Consider the following 23,668-nt stretch of genomic DNA (forward strand, 5'->3'; position numbering starts at 1 on the left):
GATGGGGAGGGCCTTCTTCTTTACTGACTCCCCATGGCTTGCAGCACGTAACTACATACACAGGATTCTTCCCATAAATAGCAGAGGATTCATTTTGCTTATGTTCCATGGCATGGGAAGCAGCTGGGTTGTAATAAGGCACCTCTGGCCCAGTAAGTTGGAGTAGAGATGTTTGACCATAAGAACAGAGGGCCTTATTTTCCTATCCTCTCTACCATTGCTGAGTGCCCTCCCCAAGCAAGTGAAAGTCAGAGTAGCCCTATGAAGCCCAGCAGATACCTTACAGAGATGACTTTTACATACACTACATTAGGTTAAAATAATGAGTAAGAGCTTATAGTCTGAATTGGAAAGACTTGAGTTCAGATTCCTGATCCTGTTGTCAATTAGCTGTGCAATTGTAAGCAAGTTACTTACCAATAAATTTTCTCACTTGGGAATTAGGGAACATGAAGACTATCTCATAGGATCATTGAGTAGATGGCATGAGACAATATGTGCATAAACATTTAGTATATGACATAGATTCTTGACAAGTGTTGCTTTTTAAAATAAATTGGTGAGAACTTAATACTGTAGAACAAGTTTTTTAATTACAGTTGCTATTTGCAGAAAATGATAAAGTACAGATTAGCAAAATGAAGAAAATAAAAAGCACTCATTTTAGTCATGCAAAGATTTTCAATATTAAGATTTAAGTATATTTCTTTCTAGAATTTTCCATTATGAAATTTGTTTCAGAATTTTTCTTATGTGCATATATGATTATATGTATGTACGTATATGAATATTTATATGTAGCTGTATAAAAATGGTGTAAAAAGCAGGTGCTTGGGTGTCTCAGTCCAGTCAGCATCTGACTCTTGATTTGGGCTGAGGTCATGCTCTTGGGATTGTGGGATTGAGCCCCATGTCTAGTTCCATACTCAGTGTGGAGTCTGCTTGAGATTCTCTGTCTCCCTATCCCTCTGCCCCTCCCCTCACTTGTGCTCAATAAATAAGTAAATAAATAACATCTTTTTTTTTAATGGCATGAAATATACATACATATATCTTTATTGATGATTTCATTTATAATCAATTGTGCACATTTGCCCATGTTCTTAAATATTCCTCTACAGGACCTACATCATGTTCTATTCTATTATATTCTGTTATTTTAACATGCAACTTTTAGGTAGTTTTTAAGTTTTAATTTATTTTTCTCATAACTGGCATGGTGATGAACAACTCTCTAGCCAAACAATTTCACATTTATAGGATTATTTTGTAATGATTACATTCAAGAAGTAACATGTTAGTTTTCAGAAGATGAAATTAAGAAGATGAAATGAAGCATGAAAAGCAGAGTCTAGTAATGAGCACCTAGTAAGCCATCAGTAAATGTTAAGGGTAGTGGATCTGTATACTGTAAGAGGAGAGGGAAATCTTTTTATTTGAAATAGGCTTGCTAATTACTCCAGATATAATCTTCTATGTAAGAATGTTTAGCAGTTCTTATTTGTTTTATAAACACATATCGCACAAACCAACCAGATCCATGAGTTTATAAATGTGTTTCTATGAAAAGGTTTATTAGTATGTGTTTCTATGAAAAGTTCTGCTTCTCCAGTTTATAAAAACCATCTAGAATAATCCAAAACAAGATAATTGACATATCCTTTGTGGGTCAGGGGCAGTGGAGGAAGGTTGGGTAGATATTTGTTTTTACTTTTTTCCTTTTGCTGTGGAATCTGCTTGCTGCTGGTGTTACATGAACATACCCTCCAGCCCGATGCCTCTCACGTTGGGTCTTAATGCCCAGTCTGGGGCCCTTTTGGCAGTGCCGTCCCCATAAGGACCCAAAATAGAAAAATACAGATGGCATGCTATCTCTGAAAGGATAATATTGACCTGAGAAATCAGTTCTCCTGCACAGGCTGAAGTGGTGTGATGGAGGAGGGAGAGGGAAAGTGCCCAGTTCCCACTTGGTCATTCAGGAACCCCCAGTGTGGTGTCTGTCCTGCATGCATTGATGGCCGTGCCAGAGAGGAGAAATGGGAGACACCAGTGAGAGACTTCAGGAGTCTGGGAAAATGTACCTTCCTGAAATAAGCCGGGCGGGAACTGGCAAAGTGGAGAGCATATGGTTCATAGAGTCGCGGAGGGGAGCAGCTGTTTGCCTCTAGCCAGTGGTGGCCATGGGAGACGGCAGGTTCCAATTTCCCAGGGCTTCCCATTTCACAAGAAGTTGAAAACCTGGAGTTTTCATTTAAATCTCTCAATTTTCATTTTTTTGATGAGAGATTTTTATCTTTTTTAGTTTTTATTTTAAAGAGAGGTTTTTTTTTTTTTTTTTTTTTATTTGTCAGAGACAGAGGGAGAGAGAGTAAGCGAGCACAGGCAGACAGAGAGGCAGGCAGAAGCAGAGGGAGAAGCAGGCTCCCTGCCGAGCAAGGAGCCTGATGTGGGACTCGATCCCAGGACGCTGGGATCATGACCTGAGCCGAAGGCAGCCGCTTAACCAACTGAGCCACCCAGGCGTCCCGTACAGTTTTTATTTTAATACGTTAGTGAACATGTAGTGTTATATTAGTTTCAGGTGCATAATATGATGAATAAAATTACTGTATGGAAAAGAAAGAGACACGTAAAGCACTTTAAAGTTAGCTCTTTAGGGTATTTTAACATTTAAATAATTATGGGAACATTTTCTTTCTTGGGATTCACCCCAGAGACCATACCTCAAACCCATCTCTTCAAGAGCACATCAAAAAAGGTTGTGTGTGGTGCATAAAATTGCACACCAGAACCATGCCTGTGTGGACAGGGACACATTGCAAAACAGCTTTACAACTATTTCACCATCCAGTGGTCAATGAGCTTTTAAGGAATTTTGTCTTTGTGTGCATGTTGTTGTTGTTGTTGTTGTTGTTTTCACCTGACAATGCATTGGGGAAAATGTAGGAATAAATTGGTAAAATGTGTGTGTGTGTGTGTGTGTGTGTGTGTGTGTACATACACACATGCATGCACACACACATGCACATCCTGTTCTATTTCCCTGGAGAACCTTGACTGAATCAGATATGTATCCACACTTATATGGAAAAGAGGAAACGTGGTGGAGGGACAGGGAGAGAAGCTAGATCTCTTTGAATGTATCTTGTTTTGTAGATTTGACTTTGGGGCTTTCTAAAGATTTTATTTATTTATTTATTTGTAAGAGAGAGAGAGAGAGAGAGAGAAAGAGAGCACAAGCAGGCAGAGCGGCAGGCAGAGGCAGAGAGAGAAGCAGGCTCCCCACTGAGCAAGGAGCATGATGCGGGACTCGATCCCGGGACCGTGGATCATGACCTGAGCCAAAGGCAGCGGCTTAACCAACTGAGCCACCCAGGCATCCTGGGGCTTTCTAAATAGTTCACAAAAATGTAACACAAAATTAAACATTCAAAAAGGTGTCATAATAAAATAAGATATGGGGAGGAATGAAACAAGTATTCTTGACTCGACAGCAGGTTGGTGGTATAACCATACAGAATCAAATTAGTTCAAGTGGCTTTGAGATCCAGTCATTTGCCTGTACCTGTCTAGAAGGATGTACTCTAAAACTTTTTCAAATTTTAAATTGTTTTTCTTAATCATAATTTTAGAATAGTAGTGGCTCTATGTATTGTGGGTTAAATCAAATGAATAATCATTTTGGTGTTGAGAACACGGATTTTTGGTATGTAAGAAAGGTAGTAAAGTCGTAAGATCCGTGAGATTAAATGAAAACAGTCCTGTCTTGACTTTGAATTGAAGTTTAATGGGATAGGGCACCTGGATGGCTTAGTCAGTTAAGCATCTACTGCTTACCAATCTTCGATTCGGGTCATAATCTCAGGGTCCTGGGATTGAAGCCTGCTTTGGGCAATCTGCTCCATGAGGAGTCTGCTTCTCCCTCTCACCCTCCCTCTGTGCTTTCTTGTTCTCTTTCTCTCTCTCAAAGAAATAAAATCTCTTTTAAAAAGTCTAATGGGAATTCATGGTGTATTCTATTTTAAAAATACAGAATTTATTTTCTAGCTCAGTCCATAGAAACAAGTGTCAACCCAGAAGAAATGAGCAACCAAAGTTGTCAGTCTGTGGTTTCTAAACACTAGTTGCCACAAAAATGAACCAAGTATTTTTATTAGAAATGACTGGTTCCAGGCCTGGGACAAGACATGTGTGGAATAACCCTGGGTCATGTTGTCATACCAGAAGCCAAAGGGCCATCAGAGATGGCTGAATCATATTAAAAGACTTAGGGGCTAACTTGAAGAGGTTCCTACTGAGCAAGGGTAGTAAGGTTAGAACTTAAGAAGCAATAAAAATTACACTGGAATGAAACAAATTAAAAATGTCGTAATTATACATAAAAAAAAAACAAATGAAAAAAAGAAACCTAATCGGTTATCTTTGGAAGCTACTAGGTAACCAATATTTTGAGAACCCAAATAAAGGAGGACAAATCACACACCTTTTCAGGTTTTTATAAACTATAATTTAGGGTGAATTGTTGATGAAATATGATTTCTCTTTGTAGACTATCCCAACTAATAAATTAAGAAATGATATAATTCCTCTTTTCACCAATTTGAAATCCCTAGTGAAATATCCTCTAGGCAAAGATCACCAATGGGTGATGACATCACAACAGAAGACATTTAATGTCTCTTGATAGAGTATGTAGTAGACAGAAAAATGCTATCCACTTTGAAGGTATCAATGTCCTCATCTCAGAAACCTGAAAATGTTACATTTCATGGCAAAGGAGAATTAACATTGTGGATAGTATTATGGTTGCTAATCAATTGTTTTAAAATGGAGAGAATGTCCTGGATTATCCAGGTATGCCTGATGGAATTACCAGGGTCTTTAAAAGTGGAAAAGGGAGGGGGAAGACGCATCGTCAGAGGGATTGGACATAAGGTAGATTCAGCCAGTCATTATGGACTTTGAAGATGAAAGAGGCCACAAGCCCAGGAATATGAGCAACCTCAAGAAGCTAGAAAAAGTCAAGAAATGGGTTCTTCCTTTGAACCTCCAGAAAGGAGTACAGGAGACCAGATGGTACCTTGATTTTCATGCTTTGTGTCCTGGGTCAGACTTATACAGAACCGTGACATAATACATTTGTGTTGTGTTAAGCCATGGAGTTTGTGGTTATTTGTGATGGTCACAATAGAATAGTAATATATTCCATTTCCTCGAATGTGTTCTTCCTAGGAAACAGAGCTTAAATCTCATCAAGCCTCTTGATCTAACTACCAACTTACAAAAAGTATAGGGGACAGAAGAACACACTTTAATAAATTATGGAAATGTTCAGCCACATGTAAATGCTGGGCAAGGCTATTAGAAAAATGACATGTTCTGTTCATCAAATAAAGGTTATGTACATATGTGGATCTGTGAAAAGAACCAAACTGAGGAGATTTTTAGGAGATGACCTACTATTTCATGTATCAACCAATTCTAGTAGGGAACTTGATTCAAGGAAACAAGTCTAAGGAGAGAAAATAAAAATGAAATCTGAACACTGATGCTGTTATTTTATTATTTTTAGATTATATTGAATGTATTAGGATATTAGATGATATTAGATATTAGATGATATTAGGGTATTAGATGATATTATTTTAGTATTTTTTGTGGTAGAAGTGATGGTATTAGGGTTATATTTAACCAAATGAGGTAGGTATGGTGGGTATTTGCAGATAACAATAGCCATAAATGGATCATTATTGAAGGAGAATGATAATACATATGTGTTTGCTATTGATCCTTTCTATTTTTGTATGTATCTTACTATTTCTGTAATAGAATATCTGTAAAAATGTCAGCAACTAATTTGACCTCTTTAATATTTTGTGAGCAAAACACAATGTGTCCAAAAACTGGATTCAACCAACAGACTGCACTTTGCAATTTTTACACAAAGTTTTGGAAACTGGACCATGGACTTTAACTGGGGGAATTATCCCTTTATCGTTTCACACTTATCTCCTGCCTCCATTCTGTCTGCAATAACTAGCAAAAGGGCTCTGACTAGGGGGCATTACAGATTGCTTAGAATAGAATTTTCTCAGAATAAGTGAGCGAAGAGGGTAATATGCATAATTGCTTTGAACAATACCTCCTAGTATTTTATTGGACCCTCTCTTATTCCATCTCTCCAAAAAAAAAAAAAAAAAAAGGCAGTAACTTTGTTTCAATTTTTGAAAGCCTGAGGTTTTTTGAAATATTGGCTAATTGCATTTTCTCTGTTATCTTTGTGCTTCTGTTTCAGGATGGAATGGGGAATTTGAGAATCACAGACAAAGGTCTAAAACTAGAAGGAGACTCAGAATTCTTGCAACCTCTCTACGCCAAAGAAATCCAGTCCCGACCAGTAAGTACTCCAATGAGAAAAAGGAATGGTGGTTTCTCTGGCATCTAAATCTGGGGGAATTTATCAGCCATCAGCTGCACATAAAGCATCATGGGAGGGAATGGTAACATAGGAAGTAGGATTTGATCAAATCACAAGTCTTGAGCATAATCCCTGCTGTGGTACTATACACAACTGTGATGACCTCTCTGAGCCTTTATTCCTGCCAAAGGTGGGTGATAACCTCTGTTAATGAACTATCGTAGATTATGCTGCAAATACGCCAAGAAAGGAAATGTGGAAGTGCTTTAGGTACTATACAAATCCAAGAAAGTATTGCTATCTTTTTTTAATTGCCAAGTGCTTTAAATACTGCCTTTGGAAACATAGAACAAAAGAACTAGAATTTTTCTTTTCATTAAGACTTTGGACAGTGTAGCCAAGGTTGGTTAGAGTCACTCAATATGTCAACAACTGTGCTGTAACATAACACTCTAGCGTGCATGCTCTGTTCCATGCACTCTGTTTTTTTGTGTGCATTATCATTACCTAATTTAATCCATACACCAGTCCACAGGGTTGGCAATTATTGTCGCCTCCATTTTGCAGATTACAGAATTGAGCCTTAGAGAAGAGCTGTGTTCAGAGCCACGTACTTATGAAGTAGTAGAGTAAGAACTTCAGGGCAGGAAGTCCAGTTCTGAAGCTTTTCTGTTAAATAGAGTCCACTATGTAACCTTTCATGCTCATTCTTTGTTTTTGTCATGAGAGAAGGGATTTCTAGATATTTGCTTTTATTAACCAATATTATCAAAAGTAATTTTTGTTTTTGAGCGTGTTTTTTTTTTTTTTTCAATTGTTTCTTTGACTTTGTTTGGTCTTTTGTTTGTTGGTGGAGTGGTGGGATTTGCTGGTTCAAAAGGATTCTGAATGCATTTGCTCTTCTGGGATTGGTTCAGGTCCACGTGCAAGCAAAAAGTAATGTGAAAGGTCCCTAAAGCCTTATTTGCATAAGTGCGCATTGATGAGCATAATTAATGAAATTCAGCCACTTGGTACAGTGGATAATTTTATCTGGATGTTATCTCAACTACTGAATGCTATTAACCTGAGTGAAACTACTGAATTGCCAGTACGTTTACTTCCTTGTGTGCCTAGTAAAAGGGAGGGAGCTATGATGTTAAAATTTTCAAAGAGAGCAAATCAGTTCAGCCACCCTATTGGTGATTATAAAATTTAACTGGGTTAGACACTGAAGTACCAAGGGTACTATAAATATATCCATCACCTTGAAGAAATCATACTCTGGATGGAATCATGGGAGAAAGCTATAAGGAGAGTCAGGTGATGATTCTATGTTAAATAGAATGGAGACAGTTAATTTCAAGCATTTAAGAAATCACCAGGTTTTTTTTTAAGACTTTGTTTATTTTATTTGACAGAGAGAGAGAGAGACAGACAGACAGCAAGAGAGGGAACACAAGCACGGAAGTGGGAGAGGGAGAAGCAGGCTGAGCAGGAAGCCTGATGTGGGGCTCAATCCCAGAACCCTGGGATCATGACCTGAGCCAAAGACAGACACTGAACCGACTGGGCCCCCCCCCCAGGTGCCCCAAGATCACTATAAAAATTGCTGCAATTTCTACTTCTCCCAGCCTGGCAAGCTGGCTAGTTAAATTATATTTTGAGTTATTAGTTGTACTTCAGATTGATTTTATCAGTGTTAAACTTTTTTTTTTTTTTTTTAGTATTGATACGATGTTATATCAGTTTCAGGTGTATAACATAGTGATTAAACAAGTTGATATATTATGCTATTCTCACACAAGTGTAGCTACTATTAGTCAACGTAGCTACTATTAGTGAAGGTTCAACATTTTCATAATATCATTGGCCATGTTACTTATGCTGTGCCTTTTATTCCTGTGATTTATTCATCGCAGAACTAGAAGCCTGTATCACCCTCTCCCCTTCACTCATCTCCCCATCCCTAACTCGCCTCCCCTCTGGCAAACAGTTTGTTCTCTGCATTTATAGATCTAATTCAGCTTTCTATTAGTTTATTCATTTGTTTTTTTCACATTCCACATGTGACTGAAATCATGGTGTTTGTCTTTCTCTTCTGGCTTAGTTCACTTAGCATAAAATCCTCTAGGTCCGTCCATGTTGTTGCAAATGGCACGATCTCATTCTTCTTACGGCTGCATAATATTCCTGTGTGTGTGTGTCTGTGTGTGTGGACACTACATCTTCCTATTCTGTATTAAACTTATTTAACTTACAAGTTTGGACCGATAATTTCTACTGATGTCAGCCCCCCTTATTTTGTAAAGGGCCAAATAGCAAATATTTTAGACTTTTTTTTTCCTTTTTGACAACTCCTTAAAAATGTAAAAAAATATTATATTGAAGGCCACCAGACAAATAGGCTGTAGATTGTAGTTTGCCAAGCTTCTAAACCATATTAGTGATATTTCTATAAATATATAGAAATATATATATATGCATGTGGTACAAGGGAGAAGATTTTAAAATCATGGCTAAAATAGTTATGTTACATAAAATACCCTGAGAGAAGTTTCTTTGACATAGAGTCCTTAAAGAAATTGAAATTAGGGGTGCCCGGGTGGCTCAGTAGGTTAAAGCTTCTGCCTTCAGCTTGGGTCATGATCTCTGCTCAGCAGGGAGCCTGCTTCCTTCTCTCTCTCTCTCTCTGCCTGCCTCTCTGCCTACTGTGATCTCTGTCTGTCAAATAAATAAAGAAAATCTTAAAAAAAAAAGAAATTGAAATTAATTAATTAATTAAAAATTGTTTTAATTTTATTTTTTAAGATTTTCTTTATTTGACAGAGAGAGAGACAGCACTAGAGGGAAGACAAGCAGTGTGGAGAGGGAGAAGCAGGCTCCCCGCCAAGCAGGGGGCCCAATGCAGGGCTCGCTCCCAGGACTCTGGGATTCTGACCTGAGCCGAAGGTAGACGCTTTACAACTAAGCCCGCCGGGTGCTCCATAAAATTTTTTTTAATTTTAAAAAAGGAATAGAAGAGGGCACCTGGGTGTCTCAGTTGGTTAAGATCTGCCTTCATCTCAGGTCATGATCTCAGAGTCCTGGGATCAAACCCTTCATCATGCTCACTGCTCAGGTGGGCATTCTGCTTCTCTCTCCCCCCAACTCATGGGCTCGCATTCTCTCTCTCTCTCAAAAAATTTTAAGAAAAGATTATTTTAATCTGGAAAAATCAGTGAGTTAGACTCAGTGCTTTCACATCACCATTTAAGGAAAATAAAGTGTCAGAATTCACTGTTTTTCATTGTTCTTAAGAAAGTATTTTCCTGGGCACCTGGGTGGCTCACTGGGTTAAAGCCTCTGCCTTTGGCTCAGGTCATGATTCCAGGGTCCTGGGATCGAGTCCCACAACGGTCTCTCTGTTCAGCGGGGAGCCTGCTTCCTCCTGTCTCTCTCTCTCTCTGCCTGCCTCTCTGCCTACTTGTGATCTCTATCTGTCAAATAAATAAATAAAATCTTAAAAAAAAAAGAAATTATTTTCTTTCCAAACAATAAATAATAAATAAAGCTCTTTTAGCTTAAATGTTTCTGACAACAAAATAAGTATGTTCTCTCTGAAGGGAAAAAAAAAAAGACATAAAGAAATGCATATACAGTAAAATCCACCCCTAAGTCCCACGGGCTCTCACCAAAACAGTGCCCATATCTATCCCTTTGTCCCCTTTCCCCCAACACATGCTGCCTGCGGGCTCCAGCCAGCATCCTATCCAACCTGCACCACTGTGAGTGCCTCCTCCCTCTCCACTACCTTTCTCTCATAGCCTCAAAATCCAAATCGTAGCCCAAATGGGCTTTTTTTTTTTTTTAACATAAGCAAAATATGAATTTATTGTAGAGTTTGAAACAATTCAGAAACAACATTAAAACTTGAGAAACTAGATCCAGAATTAATAGCGACTATGGCATTTCTGGAGATGATTATATAGGTTATTGTTTATAAATGTAGGCAGTCTAATTTAAATAAAATTAAGTGTAACATTAAATCAGATTGATTTTTTAGCAATGAATAATAATAATACGATCTTTTTTATCATTTTTAAATTTATTTTCAGCATAATAGTATTCATTGTTTTTGTACCACACCCAGTGCTCCATGCAATCTCTGCCCTCTCTAATACCCACCACCTGGTTCCCCCAACCTCCCACCCCCCCACCTCTTCAAACCCTTCAGATTGTTTTTCAGTGTCCATAGTCTCTCATTGTTCACCTCCCCTTCCAATTTCCCCCAACTCCCTTCTCCTAACTCCCCATGTCCTCCATGCTATTTGTTATGTTCCATAAATAAGTGAAACCATATGATAATTGACTCTCTCTGCTTGACTTATTTCACTCAGCATAATCTCTTCCAGTCCCGTCCATGTTGCTACAAAAGTTGGGTATTCATCCTTTCTGATGGCATAAAAGACTATGCAACCACCAAGCCAACACTGCAGGAAATATTAAGGGGGGGTTCTATAAAAGAGGGAAAATCCTAAGAATAGCATTGAACAGAAATATAGAGACAATCTACAGAAAGAAAGACTTTAAAGGTAACATGATGTCAATAAAAACGTATCTATCAATAATCACTCTCAATGTGAATGGCCTAAATGCTCCCATAAAACAGCACAGGGTTGCAGATTGGATAAAACGATAGGACCCATCCATATGTGGTCTACAAGAGACCCATTTTGAACCTAAAGATACACCCAGACTGAAAGTGAAGGGATGGAGAAGCATCTTTCATGCCAATGGGCCTCAAAAGAAGGCCGGGGTAGTGATTCTCATATCAGATAAATTAGATTTTAAACTAAAGACTGTAGTCAGAGATACAGAAGGACACTACATCATTCTTAAAGGGACTATCCACCAAGATGATCTAACAATTGTAAATATCTATGCTCCCAATAGGGGAGCAGCCAATTACATAAGAAAACTGTTAATCAAGATAAAGAGTCATATTGATATGAATACATTAATAGTAAGAGATCTTAACACGCCTCTCTCAGAAATAGACAGATCATCGAAGCAGAAAATCAATAAAGAAACAAGAGCATTGAATGACACATTGGACCAGATGGACCTCATAGATATATACAGAATGTTCCACCCTAAAACAACAGAATACTCATTCTTCTCAAGTGCATGTGGAACCTTCTCAAGAATAGACCACATACTGGGTCATAAATCAGGACTCGACTGATACCAAAAGACTGAGATTATTCCCTGCATATTCTCAGATCATAATGCTTTGAAACTGGAGCTCAATCACAAGGAAAAGTTCGGAAGGAACTCAAACACCTGGAAGCTAAAGACCACCTTGCTTAAGAATGCTTGGATCAACCAGGAGATCCAAGAAGAACTTAAACAATTCATGGAAACCAATGAGAATGAAGACACTTCGGTCCAAAACCTATGGGATACAGCAAAGGCTGTCCCAAGGGGGAAATACATAGCCATCCAAGCCTCCCTCAAAAAAATTGAAAAATCCAGAACACAGCAGCTGTCTCTACACCTTAAAGAACTGGAGAATCAACAACAAATCAAACCAACTCCACACATAAGTAGGGAAATCATCAAGATTAGAGCTGAGATCAATGAGGTAGAAACCAGAGATACAGTAGAACGTATCAATGAAACTAGAAGCTGGTTTTTTGAAAGAATCAATAAGATTGATAAACCATTGGCCACACTAATCCAAAAGCAAAGAGAGAAAGTCCTAATTAATAAAATTATGAATGAAAAGGGAGAGATCACAACTAACACCAAGGAAGTAGAAACAATCATCAGAAGTTATTATCAACAGTTATATGCCAATAAGCTAAGCAACCTAGATAAAATGGATGCATTCCTGGAAAACTATAAACTCCCAAAATTGAACCAGGAAGATATCGACAACCTAAATAGACCGATATCTCGTAAAAAACAAGAGCCCAGGACCTGATGGATTCCCTGGGGAATCCTACCAAACTTTCAAAGAAGAAATAACACCTATTCTCCTGAAGCTGTTTCAAAAAATTGAAACAGAAGGAAAATTTCCAGACTCTTTCCATGAAGCCAGCATTACCCTGATCCCCAAACCAGGCAAAGACCCTACCAGAAAGGAGAATTTCAAACCAATATCACTGATGAATATGGATGCTAAGATTCTCAACAAGATCCTAGCAAACAGGATCCAACAGCACATTAAAAAGATTATCCACCATGACCAGGTGGAATTCATCCCTGGGCTACAAGGATGGTTCAACATTCACAAATCAATCAATGTGATAGAACAAATCAATAAGAGAAGAGAGAAGAACCACATGGTCCTCTCAATTGATGCAGAAAAAACATTTGGCAAAATCCAGCATCTATTCCTGATTAAAACGCTTCAAAGTATAGGGATAGAGGGAATATTCCTGAACTTCATCAAATCTATCTATGAAAGACCCACAGTAAATATCATCATCAATGGGAAAAAGCTTGCAGCCTTCCCGTTGAGATCAGGAACATGACAAGGATGCCCACTCTCACCACTCTTGTTCAACATAGTATTAGAAGTCCTAGCAACAGCAATTAGACAATAAAGAGAAATAAAAGGTATCCAAATTGGCAATGAAGAAGTCAAACTCTCTCTCTTCACAGATGACATGATACTTTATATGGAAAACCCAAAAGACTCCACCCCCAAACTACTAGATCTCATACAGCAATTCAGTAACGCTGCAGGATACAAAGTCAATGTACAGAAATCAGTGGCTTTCTTATACACTAACAATGAAAATACAGAAAGGGAAATTAGAGAATCAGTTCCATCCAAGAACCATAAGATACCTGGGAATAAACCTAACCAAAGAGGTAAAGGATCTGTACTCGAGGAACTACAGAACACTCATGAAAGAAATTGAAGAAGGCGCAAAAAGATGGAAGACCATTCCATGCTCTTGGATCGGAAGAATAAACATTGTTAAAATGTCTATACTGCCTAGAGCAATCTATACTTTTAATGCCATTCCAATCAAAATTCCCCTGGTATTCTTCAAAGAGCTGGAGCAAATAATCCAAAAATTTGTATGGAATCAGAAGAGACCCCGAATCGCTAAGGAAATGTTGAAAAACAAAAATAAAACTGGGCGCATCACGTTACCAAATGGGCTTTTTGAAATGTCACATCTCTCCACTCTTTACCAAGGATTCTCTTAGCTTCCCATTGCACCTGGAATGAACTCCTACCTCCTTGCTAAGGGCTATACAGTTCTCTCCTAGATGTTTTTCATGGAGGTCTCCTTGTGGTCATCCTGTTCTCAGTTTAAATGTTGCCATTCTAGAAAGACCTTCCTTGTTAAGCACAACAGCCATAAATAAAACATAACCCTGTTGTTTCCCGCCCCCCTTTGTAACTGTCATCATTTGACATTCGTGTTTGCTCAGAAATACAAATTGGCAGAGCAGGAGATTGTGCTAATATATTCCCTAGTATATTTTCCCTAGTATATTCCTGAACCCCTGCTGCTGTATCTAGCACACACTATGTGCTCAGTAGATACCTGTGAAATTGAAAAATAAATCATAAAAATAAAGTATCACTTAAATCTATCTTGCAGGGTCAAGCACAGTTAACAGCTCAGTGTACTTTTTTAGGAATTTCCCACAAGGATATTTTTTAAATAGAATCATACTTTGCATACTCTTCTGTACCTTTTTTTCCTCCAAATAATACATTAACAGTAAATTTTCTGTATCTAAATAATATTTAACAGTTTAAGAGCCTTTGTGAGGCATAATTAAAATGGAATAAATTATACCTATTTAAAGTGTGTACTATGGTATGTTTTTGCATAGATATTTACACATGAAATCATCACCACAATCAAGGTAATGAACAGATTACCTTGAAGACTTTCTCCCATACCCCTTTTTAGCCCCTCCACCCTGTCCACAACCAACTTTGTCATATGCTTTCCGTCCTGCCCATTACTTTGCATTTCTTAGAACTTTTCATAAATGGACTCATATAATTTTCATATCTGAATAATTTTAAGAATGCATGTCTACATGCTTTTATCAAGATCTCTTAACCATTTATTTAATATCCAACTTCAAGAAGAATTTTGCCTATAATTGGGCTATCTTGGCTTTACTGGGGAGAGCAGAAGTGGCTCAGGGCACAGACCTTGAATATTTCCCTTTTAGATGACATTAGAGCACTGAGAAGGGACTAGAGAAGAGCATGGTAGGCATAACAGCCAAGGTAGAATTAGTCTCTTTGGATTTTCACAAAAAGCTAAAATAGATATGCTGGATCAAAAAGGCAGACGAATGAGATCACAACCTGGTAACTTAGTCTGTAGGGCTCCCCTTCCCTCAAAGCACAAGGGTTATTGCTAGCTGAACAGAATTGGTGTTCTGGCAGCAAAGAAGGTGAGGAAGGATTGTTGGGCAGACAACCAATAGAATTTGCCTTATTGATTTTTTCATAACCTCACAGGGTACTTGTGTGACCCTCACATGTAGCATCTCCTCTCACTCCTGGCAGTTGCGGCTCGTTGGTGTTTTCTGATATACCTGACCATTGCTTCTAGACCACCTCTGGGAGGCTCTTCTCAGAAGAAGTATTTGCAGTATCATTTCCCTGTAGATCACAGCTGCCTTTATTTCTTATTGCCATCAAAAAGAGATTAGTGCCCAGTTGAACAAGATTACTCAGGCCCTCTGAGTGCAGATAACTAATGAAGTAATACTTCATTCTGTTTTTGTGTTTCATTGATCTGTGAGGAATTGGGATTGGTTAAGCAATCCACACAATGTTCCATACTGTATCAGATTTCATTATTGAAGGTTACAATCCTGTAATGTCATGACAAATTGATTAGTGTGATAGCAATCACTCTAGAAGATAAGTTAATGAGAAAGGGTTCATGACTACAAAAACTTCCGTCGGGGAACTGAATGAAAGTCCCAGGACGTGCTGACTTTACCCACATGGATGCATAGTTTCTATAAGTATCGTGCAGCTCAGAAAACAGATTGAAAAGGACATGCACTAAATTAACTATTCTACCATGACATCCAAAGACCAGCCTGTCTCTAAAAATATTAATTGAATGCATTTAGCACAGAATGTTGTAGAGTTAGGGGATTTATTGCCAAAAAACTCTGTGTCTAAATCCACATTTCAGTGTGATAGGCATCTTTTTAATTGCCAAATACAACTACAAAATTTTGGCAAGATCTACTAGTAGATAGGTTGAAAAAATGAAAACTTAGGAGACCTTTACTCTTAGAGTATCATTTTGAAAAAAAGTGGTGAATCCCTGCTTTGGAGAGACTGCTTATCTTACTTTCCATGATGCTGCAACTAGATGGTACTTTAATGTGACTTAATGTAAAGTGACAAGGAAAGGGCAACTAGCATTTCTCGGGCAGCTACTCTGGGTATGCTGTGCAGGAAAGCTACACAGTGCATTTTTTTCTATATTCACTTCATACTATACTTGGGGTGGGTCTAGGGGTCCTAGCCCATTGCTTATATGGAATTTATAAGTTTAGGAGAGGAGAAATAGAAAAAGAAGTTGGAGAAGGGGTTAAAAAAAAAGAAGTTACTTTCGAAGAATCAAGTAGGAAATTATTATATAAGACTTGAGATTTATGTCTTTTAAATTTCCTTATCCTACAAAACCCCACATATTTTAAGATGTCCTTACTCACTAAAACCTATGTGATCATTATCATATTATATATAAGTAGGGTTTTTAAAAAAAGTTGCCTGTGCCAAGAGACAGTATCACACCATGGTTAAAGCCATGAGCTGTATTGTTGAACTCAGATAGCAGCAAGTGTTACTATTAGACTGATGAGTGATCCTTGAGCAGTTTCTTAATTTGGAAAATCCTTGTTTCCTTGCCTGTAACACTGATATTAACACCTACATCATTGTGGTTGTCAGTAAGATCCTGTTTGTAAAGTGCTTAATACAGAACTTGACATGAAGTGAGTGTTCCCAAAATGGTAACTCCTGCTTTTGCCCCCTTCTGATGGGGACGATGACAGTGATGATGACCATGACAATGGCAGAAATTGTCACCATCAGCATCATCATCGTGTGGCCCCCATCTCACCTGGTGTTTGACCTTGCTCCGAACCAGATGGTCTTTCCTCTTTTTCTCTAGTGTTGTTTTAATGACAGACTTAGTGCCCTCCCAGGGAACCCATTTCATGTACAACAGCTTTTAGCTTTAAATTTTTCTTTCACTGAGTTACACTCTTCTGATGTTCAACTCACCTTTTTTCTCATTCTTCTGCTTAAACTGTTTTATTAGTGGCACAGTCTTTCTTTTTATTTTTTTTCTTTTTCCAATCTTTCTGAAAAAAATAGTTTTATAGTACATGCCAAGTACATTAAAAATGCTTTTACACTTTGATCCAGTAATGACATTTCCACACATTTTCAATCAAGAAAGAGCCAACTGTCGTAAAATATTTCAAAATGAAAACACACACACCTGCTGTACAAAAAACTGTACTATTGTACAAAAACCAGGCTAAAGATTGGTTCCTATGAAAGTCTGAATTCCCCATATAAAATTGGGTTTGAGGGTATCCAGGTTATGAAAGTTAAGAAGCTCCCGTATTCTCCTTGAAAGTCTGAGCTGGTCATCCTCACTGTGCATGTTTACATTTGGATATATTGTCTCTTGTTTTATGGAAAAATGAGTTTTTAAAATTCCACTTTTTATTTTAGTATGATGTGAATTAAGATTTATTCCACCAAACTGAATTACCAAGACATATGTAGGCTGGAAGGTGAAAGCCTCTAGAAGTCAGTTAGACCAATCACCTCATTTAACAGATAGGGCCCCAAAGGTTCAGAAAGGTGGGAGGACGTACCCAAGTTCAACCAAGTAAAAGAATGAAAATGCAGAATTGCAGCCTTCTTCCATACCAACACACTGTATGATAAATGATTTTCTCATGACACTGTTCAGTACAGTAAAGTTGAGTTATACATGGCCATTTCCCTCTTCTGAGGAATAACTTCCTAAAAGGTATATTAATTTCCTGAGGGATTCAAAAGCACTCAAAAAAGGGAAACTGGAACAACAGTGGATAACACAACAAGAGCAAGCTTCATTATGCCTCATCGAGTCACTGAGAGGATATTCTCTATTTCAGAAACTTACTGTGAGGTAACTTCAGTGACCCACTTTATAAACTATTAAGTAGCTCTTGCTGTGAAAACTTATGACACAAGTTGCAAACTAAATCCATCCCACAGATACAATTTACTTGCCTGATGCAGTATTTTTCTTAATATGAATTTTTTCTAATATTTAAATATCAGAAGATTCCACATTTAAAAAAAAAATCTACATTTTCTGATCCTCATTAAAAATTTTTAAAAAACAAACAAATGAAGAAGAAAAAAAACCACCAAAATCTGGAGAGTGGTTTGATAATTCTAGGGACTGGAGCTGAGTAGAAGCTGCCTGCTTTAGATGGGCATTTGTTCTCTGGTGGGCCTCAGTCTCTACTAGGCACTATTGTCTCCTACCCAAACTTAAGCCATTAATATGATGCGTCCCTGCCACCCTGATTTATGAAACTGAGAATTCGTGCATCTTGTCCTGCAGGACTTCAGAAATTAAATTGGCCTCTTAAGAGTCATAGTCACTCAAAAAAAAAAAAAAATTTATAGTCACTCACGACTCGCTATTCCTCACTATGCATTTGGTTACTTTCTTTTTTTTGCCCTGGTTTCTCCTAGTGGTCAGGCTCCTGGGGGTTTTGAAATTGTTTATAAGCCCGGCGACATGGGATAGCAGCGTCAGGGCTTCCTGAGGCTGAGGCTCTGACCCATGGTAGCCATCCCCCTTCCGGAGGCTTCTAGAACATGCCTTCTTTTTATCTTGCTCCTCTCACCACTAAAGAGCATGACTAGGGAGGAGGCAGACTATTGAAAACTGAGAAACCGCATTCTCAGCCTGAGACAAAAAAATAAAAATAAAAAGTAGCATGAGATGGCAGATAAGTGTAAGCTTCGGCTGAAGAGGCTGGGTTGACGATTTAGTGGCCTTGAAAGGAGCTGTGTCTCTGGTTAATTTAGAAACTGAACGAAGGCTGCAGTGGCTTCTTCTCAGTAAGCAAAACAGCTTCAACTCCCAACTGAACATATTGCACATAAAACAGTATGTTCCATGCCGCTTGCATGGAACATGAGCATCTTGCTGTCTTTAATTAAGAAGTTAACTGGACCATGAAGTATTGCCCGTGTAAATAAAAGTGATTTGTACTAAGTTGGAGGGGTGCATACGGCATCTTTGCATTTCTTGGTTCACACATAAATTATAGAGATTATTAAAAAATGGAAGGGTCATCTATGAGCCCATCTGCCCTGTGAAGCTGATCGCCATTCCTGAAATGTATCTGTTTGCGTATTGTAATTTATCGTGGACAAAGTGTGAACCAGCTGCTTACTCATTTTTTTTTTTTTTTAAAGCAGACAAACAATCTTGAGTAGATCAATGCTTTATACTGTGGTGGGTTTGTTTGTTGATCCTGGGAAACAGAGAGAGTGGTTCACAGGCTTTTGGTTGCTGCAGAATTAACAGCGGCTGATAGGGTTTTTGTCCTTCCTTTAATTTGGGAGAAATTGACTGTGTGTACTTTTCTTAAACGAGGGTCTTGCTGGAAATATGAGTTATGGAGGTCTTTGGTCCCATCTCACTTGGAACGTAACAGCCAGTTTTGGTAAACGTCATTCCAAACTTCACATGAGGCTGAGGACGGACGTCTGATTGTCTGATTTGAGGGCCACTGGTCAGGGAGGTGGCCCCATATTTTTCTTTCTTTCCTGTTGTGGTCCCCACAGGTCCACCATTCAGATCTCATTTATTTGAAGACTCAGAAGTGTGTATTCATGCCAGGCCCCTACTGCAAATATTCCGTGCCCATGCATGCTCCACAAGGACTTCACATAGCTTATAAGAACTACTTACAGTCATATAGTAACCACATATATGATGGGTTAACATCGGGAAAAATAAAAATTAGAATGAAAGTCAGAGGTGGGAGCAGTGTAATAGAACACAGGAGACAGGCTAGAACATCAGTGTACTTGGTCTTGCTAAGCCTGGAATTTGATTATGAAGTTTCCCAACAGAGACACACAGTCTGTTGGGTGCAGCCTTCCATGGGTGCCCTCTCAGATGATACAACATCCAGCACAGAGAAGACAGGTAAGGCTGGTGGCTCAGTGTCCTAGAAAGTACACCAGATTCAAAGTGAAGGAATCTGAAATTTCTTCTTATTGTCCCATGGGTCCACAGTGAACCACAGTGAACCCTTAGCAAGTCATTCCTCTTCTCCCTCAATTTCTTTCTCTGAACTAAAAGGGTGGGACATGATCACTGGTTTCCTACAACTTTTTTTTTTTTAAACCATAGGATCTTTCTTAAGCCAAATTTATCTGTGACCCCAAAACCAGACAAGATGGAAGCTCAGCGGCTGGGTCTGGGCTGGGGCCAGAGGGCTACAGCCTGTGGCCCACCCCCCACATGATGCCTGGGCCACAGGAGGGTTCCCCACACCACAGTCTGAGAACTGCCAGACTGGATGAATACCTAGTTGTGCTTCATCTAGGTCTCTGCTCAGATGGCACGTTCTCATGGACGCCTGCTTTGACCACTTCATCAAAAATAAATCCCTTACCTGGTAGCTTTATTTTCCTTCATTGTAGGTATTACGTATGAATTACACAGGTGTATTTTTCCATCTGTTATATGTATTCTATTCTATAATTATATATTTAGCTATTTGCTTCCCCTATTGCTATATGATCTCTGATGGCAGGGACATGGAAAGGTAGTTACCAAGTGATGTGTAAGAGCAGACTCTGAGGGGCGCCTGGGGTTTCATTTGGTTAAACATCTGCCTTAGGCTCGGGTCTTGATCCGGGGGTCCTGGGATCGAGCCCTGCATCGGGCTCCCTGCTTAGTAGGGAGCCTGCTTCCCCACCTTCCCTCTGTCTGCTGCTCCCCTGCTTGTGTGCTCTCTCTCTCTCTCTCTGTCAAATAAATAAAATCTTAAAAAAAAAAAAAAAAAGAGAGAGCAGGCTCTGAAGCACCAACTTCCTAGAGTAATATCCTGACTCTTAAGCAAATTTCTTCACCTTTTCTCTGCTTCACTTCCTCCTTTGTAAAGCGGGCATACATTGCTCTTTGTAAAATGGCACTACCTCATAAGCTTATTACAGGATCAGGAGAGATAATTTATTTTACATAATTATGTACATTTTACTGCTTATAGAACAGTGCCTTGAGTGTAGAGCACTATATGAAATTTCAACATAATTGTTTATTATTTGCTTTGTTTACCACTGCACCGTTGTCTAGACTAGTGCATGTTACTGGTAAAGCAGATTTGTGTGTGAGTGTCTATGTGTGTGTGTCTATGTGTGTGTGAGTGTGTGTATGTGTGTGTTGTTTAAATAAATGAACGAATGTTCTCTTAGGATACCTCTGGTTCAAAGATTCTATAAAAGCTTCCCTTCTTGGGTAGAGAGACAAAGACAAGTTCTCTTTTATAGGACCTTCTAGATCGATTATCTGTACCAGCCACACACCACAAATCCTATTATGTTGAAGAGGACATGAACCGCTCTACAGTGTGAGACTTTGGGAAAGCAGGATAGACTAAGTGGAAGGAATAAAAGTGAAGTGAAAGGTACTAAAAGACCATCTTTCCCTACTTTGCAGTTCAGCTCAGCTATAAGTTTTGATTCATGCCATCCACAGGCTAATGAAAGCTCCCAAGAGTGGAGCTATGTTTTACAGACAGTAAAGTATTTGGGAATAAATTGAGCCCTCCCAGCCCCTCACATCCTTGAGCTTCTCTTCATCATCACAGTGGCACATCAGCGTTGTCTAACTCCCAGTTTCAGGAAGATCCCAGCTGCCTATAATGACTCTGGTGCAAGCCTGCTCTCTGCTTAGCTCCTAAATAACACTGAAGAGGCAAAAGTGCTCACCAGAGTCTGCTGTGGTTTGGCTTATATTCCTTTCATGGTAGGAGGAGTCCTACTTCAGTGAGGAGGCATCTCAGAGCCCATGATACTCGCTGAGTATTTGGGGAGTATAATGAGGAGAAAAGCCAACTTTCAGAAGAAGGATGTTTTAATACATTCTTAAAAGTTGTATTGTTCTTCACCCCTAAAGGGCTGGCAAAAATTGGAAGGGGAGGTGAACAATGAGAGACTATGGACTCTGAAAAACAATCTGAAGGGTGTGAAGAGGTGGGGGGGGTGGAAGGTTGGGGGAACCAGGTGGTGGGTATTAGAGAGGGCACGGATTACATGGAGCACTGGGTGTGGTACAAAAACAATGAATAATACTGTTATGCTGAAAATAAATAAGAAAATGATTAAAAAAAATATCACTTTAAAAAAATTGCTTCGATCAAAACGTGCTCCTCTCCTGGCAACTTTTATCATCCCCAGAAGCTTGTAATTGCTATGGGTGTGTTGCAGTGTTGTTGTTCTTAATTTTTAAGAACTTGTTCATTTGTCAAAAAACAGTGATAATTTTTTCAGGAGATGTAATTTCAGGGGCTGAGAGAAACCCCTTCTTCACCATATAAAATTATAAGCAAATACTTAACTCTTACTTTGATTTTCTGATCTCCATCAGCGACAGGGTATATAGCCTTTTGATCCAGTGCTCTGTAAATTATCACCAGTGATGTTTGAAATGGCAATTGCCTAAATTAGGAGTGTGGGACTTTCCATTTCCAGGGATGATTCTGTTTTTATCAGCAGTGATTCTGCCTCTAGGCAAATACCAAATGGTCCGCGAAGTAAACGAGGCTTTTAAGACTAATAAATATTTTGCAGATGTACTTGTTGCATTTTGGAGAGAGAGGAAGAGGTAGACTGATAAAACCCACCATGTTGAAAGAATGGGACTGGCAGACTTCTCTGTTTTTCCCCCTCGCTATGTGCTCTACCTAGAAAGCCACAGCTTTCATTTTGGAACATTGAGAGTAGGGAAACCAAAAAAGTGGTATCTCTCTACAGTAACAGATACATACAGATGGTCTGATAATTGCAGTTTTCCAATTTCAAACTGTGTAGATTGGTTTCTCACTCAGCTGTGAACAAACCAGAGTTTTTCATTTCTTAGCCTTCTTGGTAACTCTTGGCTGGTCTGACCACACAAGCTTCCTGAAAGGTGAAAGGTGGGGTTCACCCCCCATGCAGTTGACTGCTGTCACAAGGCTTCACTCAGATACCAGATGTTTCTTTCATCAGGTCTTAGTAGTGCTCTGGTTATGGAGATGCTGGAAGAAATTTCATGAAAAGAAAACCAAATGGGATGACATCACAACAGAGTTACTATAAAAAGATGGCCAGAGGCAGCATCGTTGTGTTTAGTGCAAGACAATTCCCTGCTCTCCGTGGGTGAAGGTGGTGGGAACTGTTTATCTCCAGGGTTCCTACCACCACAGCTGGCCATGGTGTTCATGGTCATGTGGGATCCAACAGTGTTGATTATCCGGCAAGGTACATGGTTTCGATTTTTGTAAAATCGAAAATGTGTCTATTTAAAAATCACCCCTGAAACAGCCTTAAATCACCACAAGAGTACAGTTTCCATGCTCTGTGTGTCCAACCTTGTACAGTAAGCTTAAGGCCAGGAAAACACTGAGGTTAGGCTGATAGGAACAGGAATGGACCCTGCAGATGCCTGGACTATTGTGTCCAGGTACTAACAATTTGCTACCAGGAGATGGGCAGTGGTTAGAAAAGTTTAAAGCATTGCTGAGTGCCCGTGGGGTTTTGCTCTGTGACTTCAATACATTTTAGAAGATCTGCTGTTCTGGAAATTAAGTGAACTCATAGGTGCAAAATCACCTAGTAGAGATCCCTGCCCTTGGTAATTGCTCATAAATGTGTGTTGAATTTGAATATAAATAATACATGATCAGACCATCATGTTTTAAAAGCTAATGGCCGCAGTTCTAATGTAAAATTTTCTCATTTATTCCTTACAATAATTCCTTAGAAGGAACCTATCATTCTGATCTCCTCTTTAGAGATGAGCAAATACAAGGGTCAAGGGAGAACACCCCTAATCTTCCAGCCTGTGTTGTCATGAACACCCGTCATCTCAACTGTGATGTGTATTACCTTGGGATAGTAAGCAGTACTTAGATGTTGGTCTGTGCTGTTTGCCTGATCTTCTTTCTCTGCAAGTCTTAAAAACGTGCAGG

At 38.9% G+C, this 23,668-nt stretch overlaps 1 protein-coding gene across 3 annotated transcripts in view; it reads left to right on the forward strand.

Annotated features, from left to right (window-relative positions):
• Positions 1-23,668, forward strand: part of SGCD (sarcoglycan delta) — a 566,268-nt gene that overhangs the window by 343,789 nt on the left and 198,811 nt on the right. For all 3 annotated transcript variants that reach the window (XM_032851650.1, XM_032851649.1, XM_032851651.1), the window contains exon 3: positions 6,296-6,397. In XM_032851650.1, coding sequence (XP_032707541.1) covers positions 6,296-6,397 — 102 coding nt within the window. The remainder of the gene's footprint in view (positions 1-6,295; positions 6,398-23,668) is intronic.

The sequence above is a fragment of the Lontra canadensis genome, unplaced genomic scaffold (genome assembly GCF_010015895.1).
Source record: "Lontra canadensis isolate GAN:19392208 unplaced genomic scaffold, GSC_riverotter_1.0 scaffold5, whole genome shotgun sequence".
NCBI lineage: Eukaryota > Metazoa > Chordata > Mammalia > Carnivora > Mustelidae > Lontra > Lontra canadensis.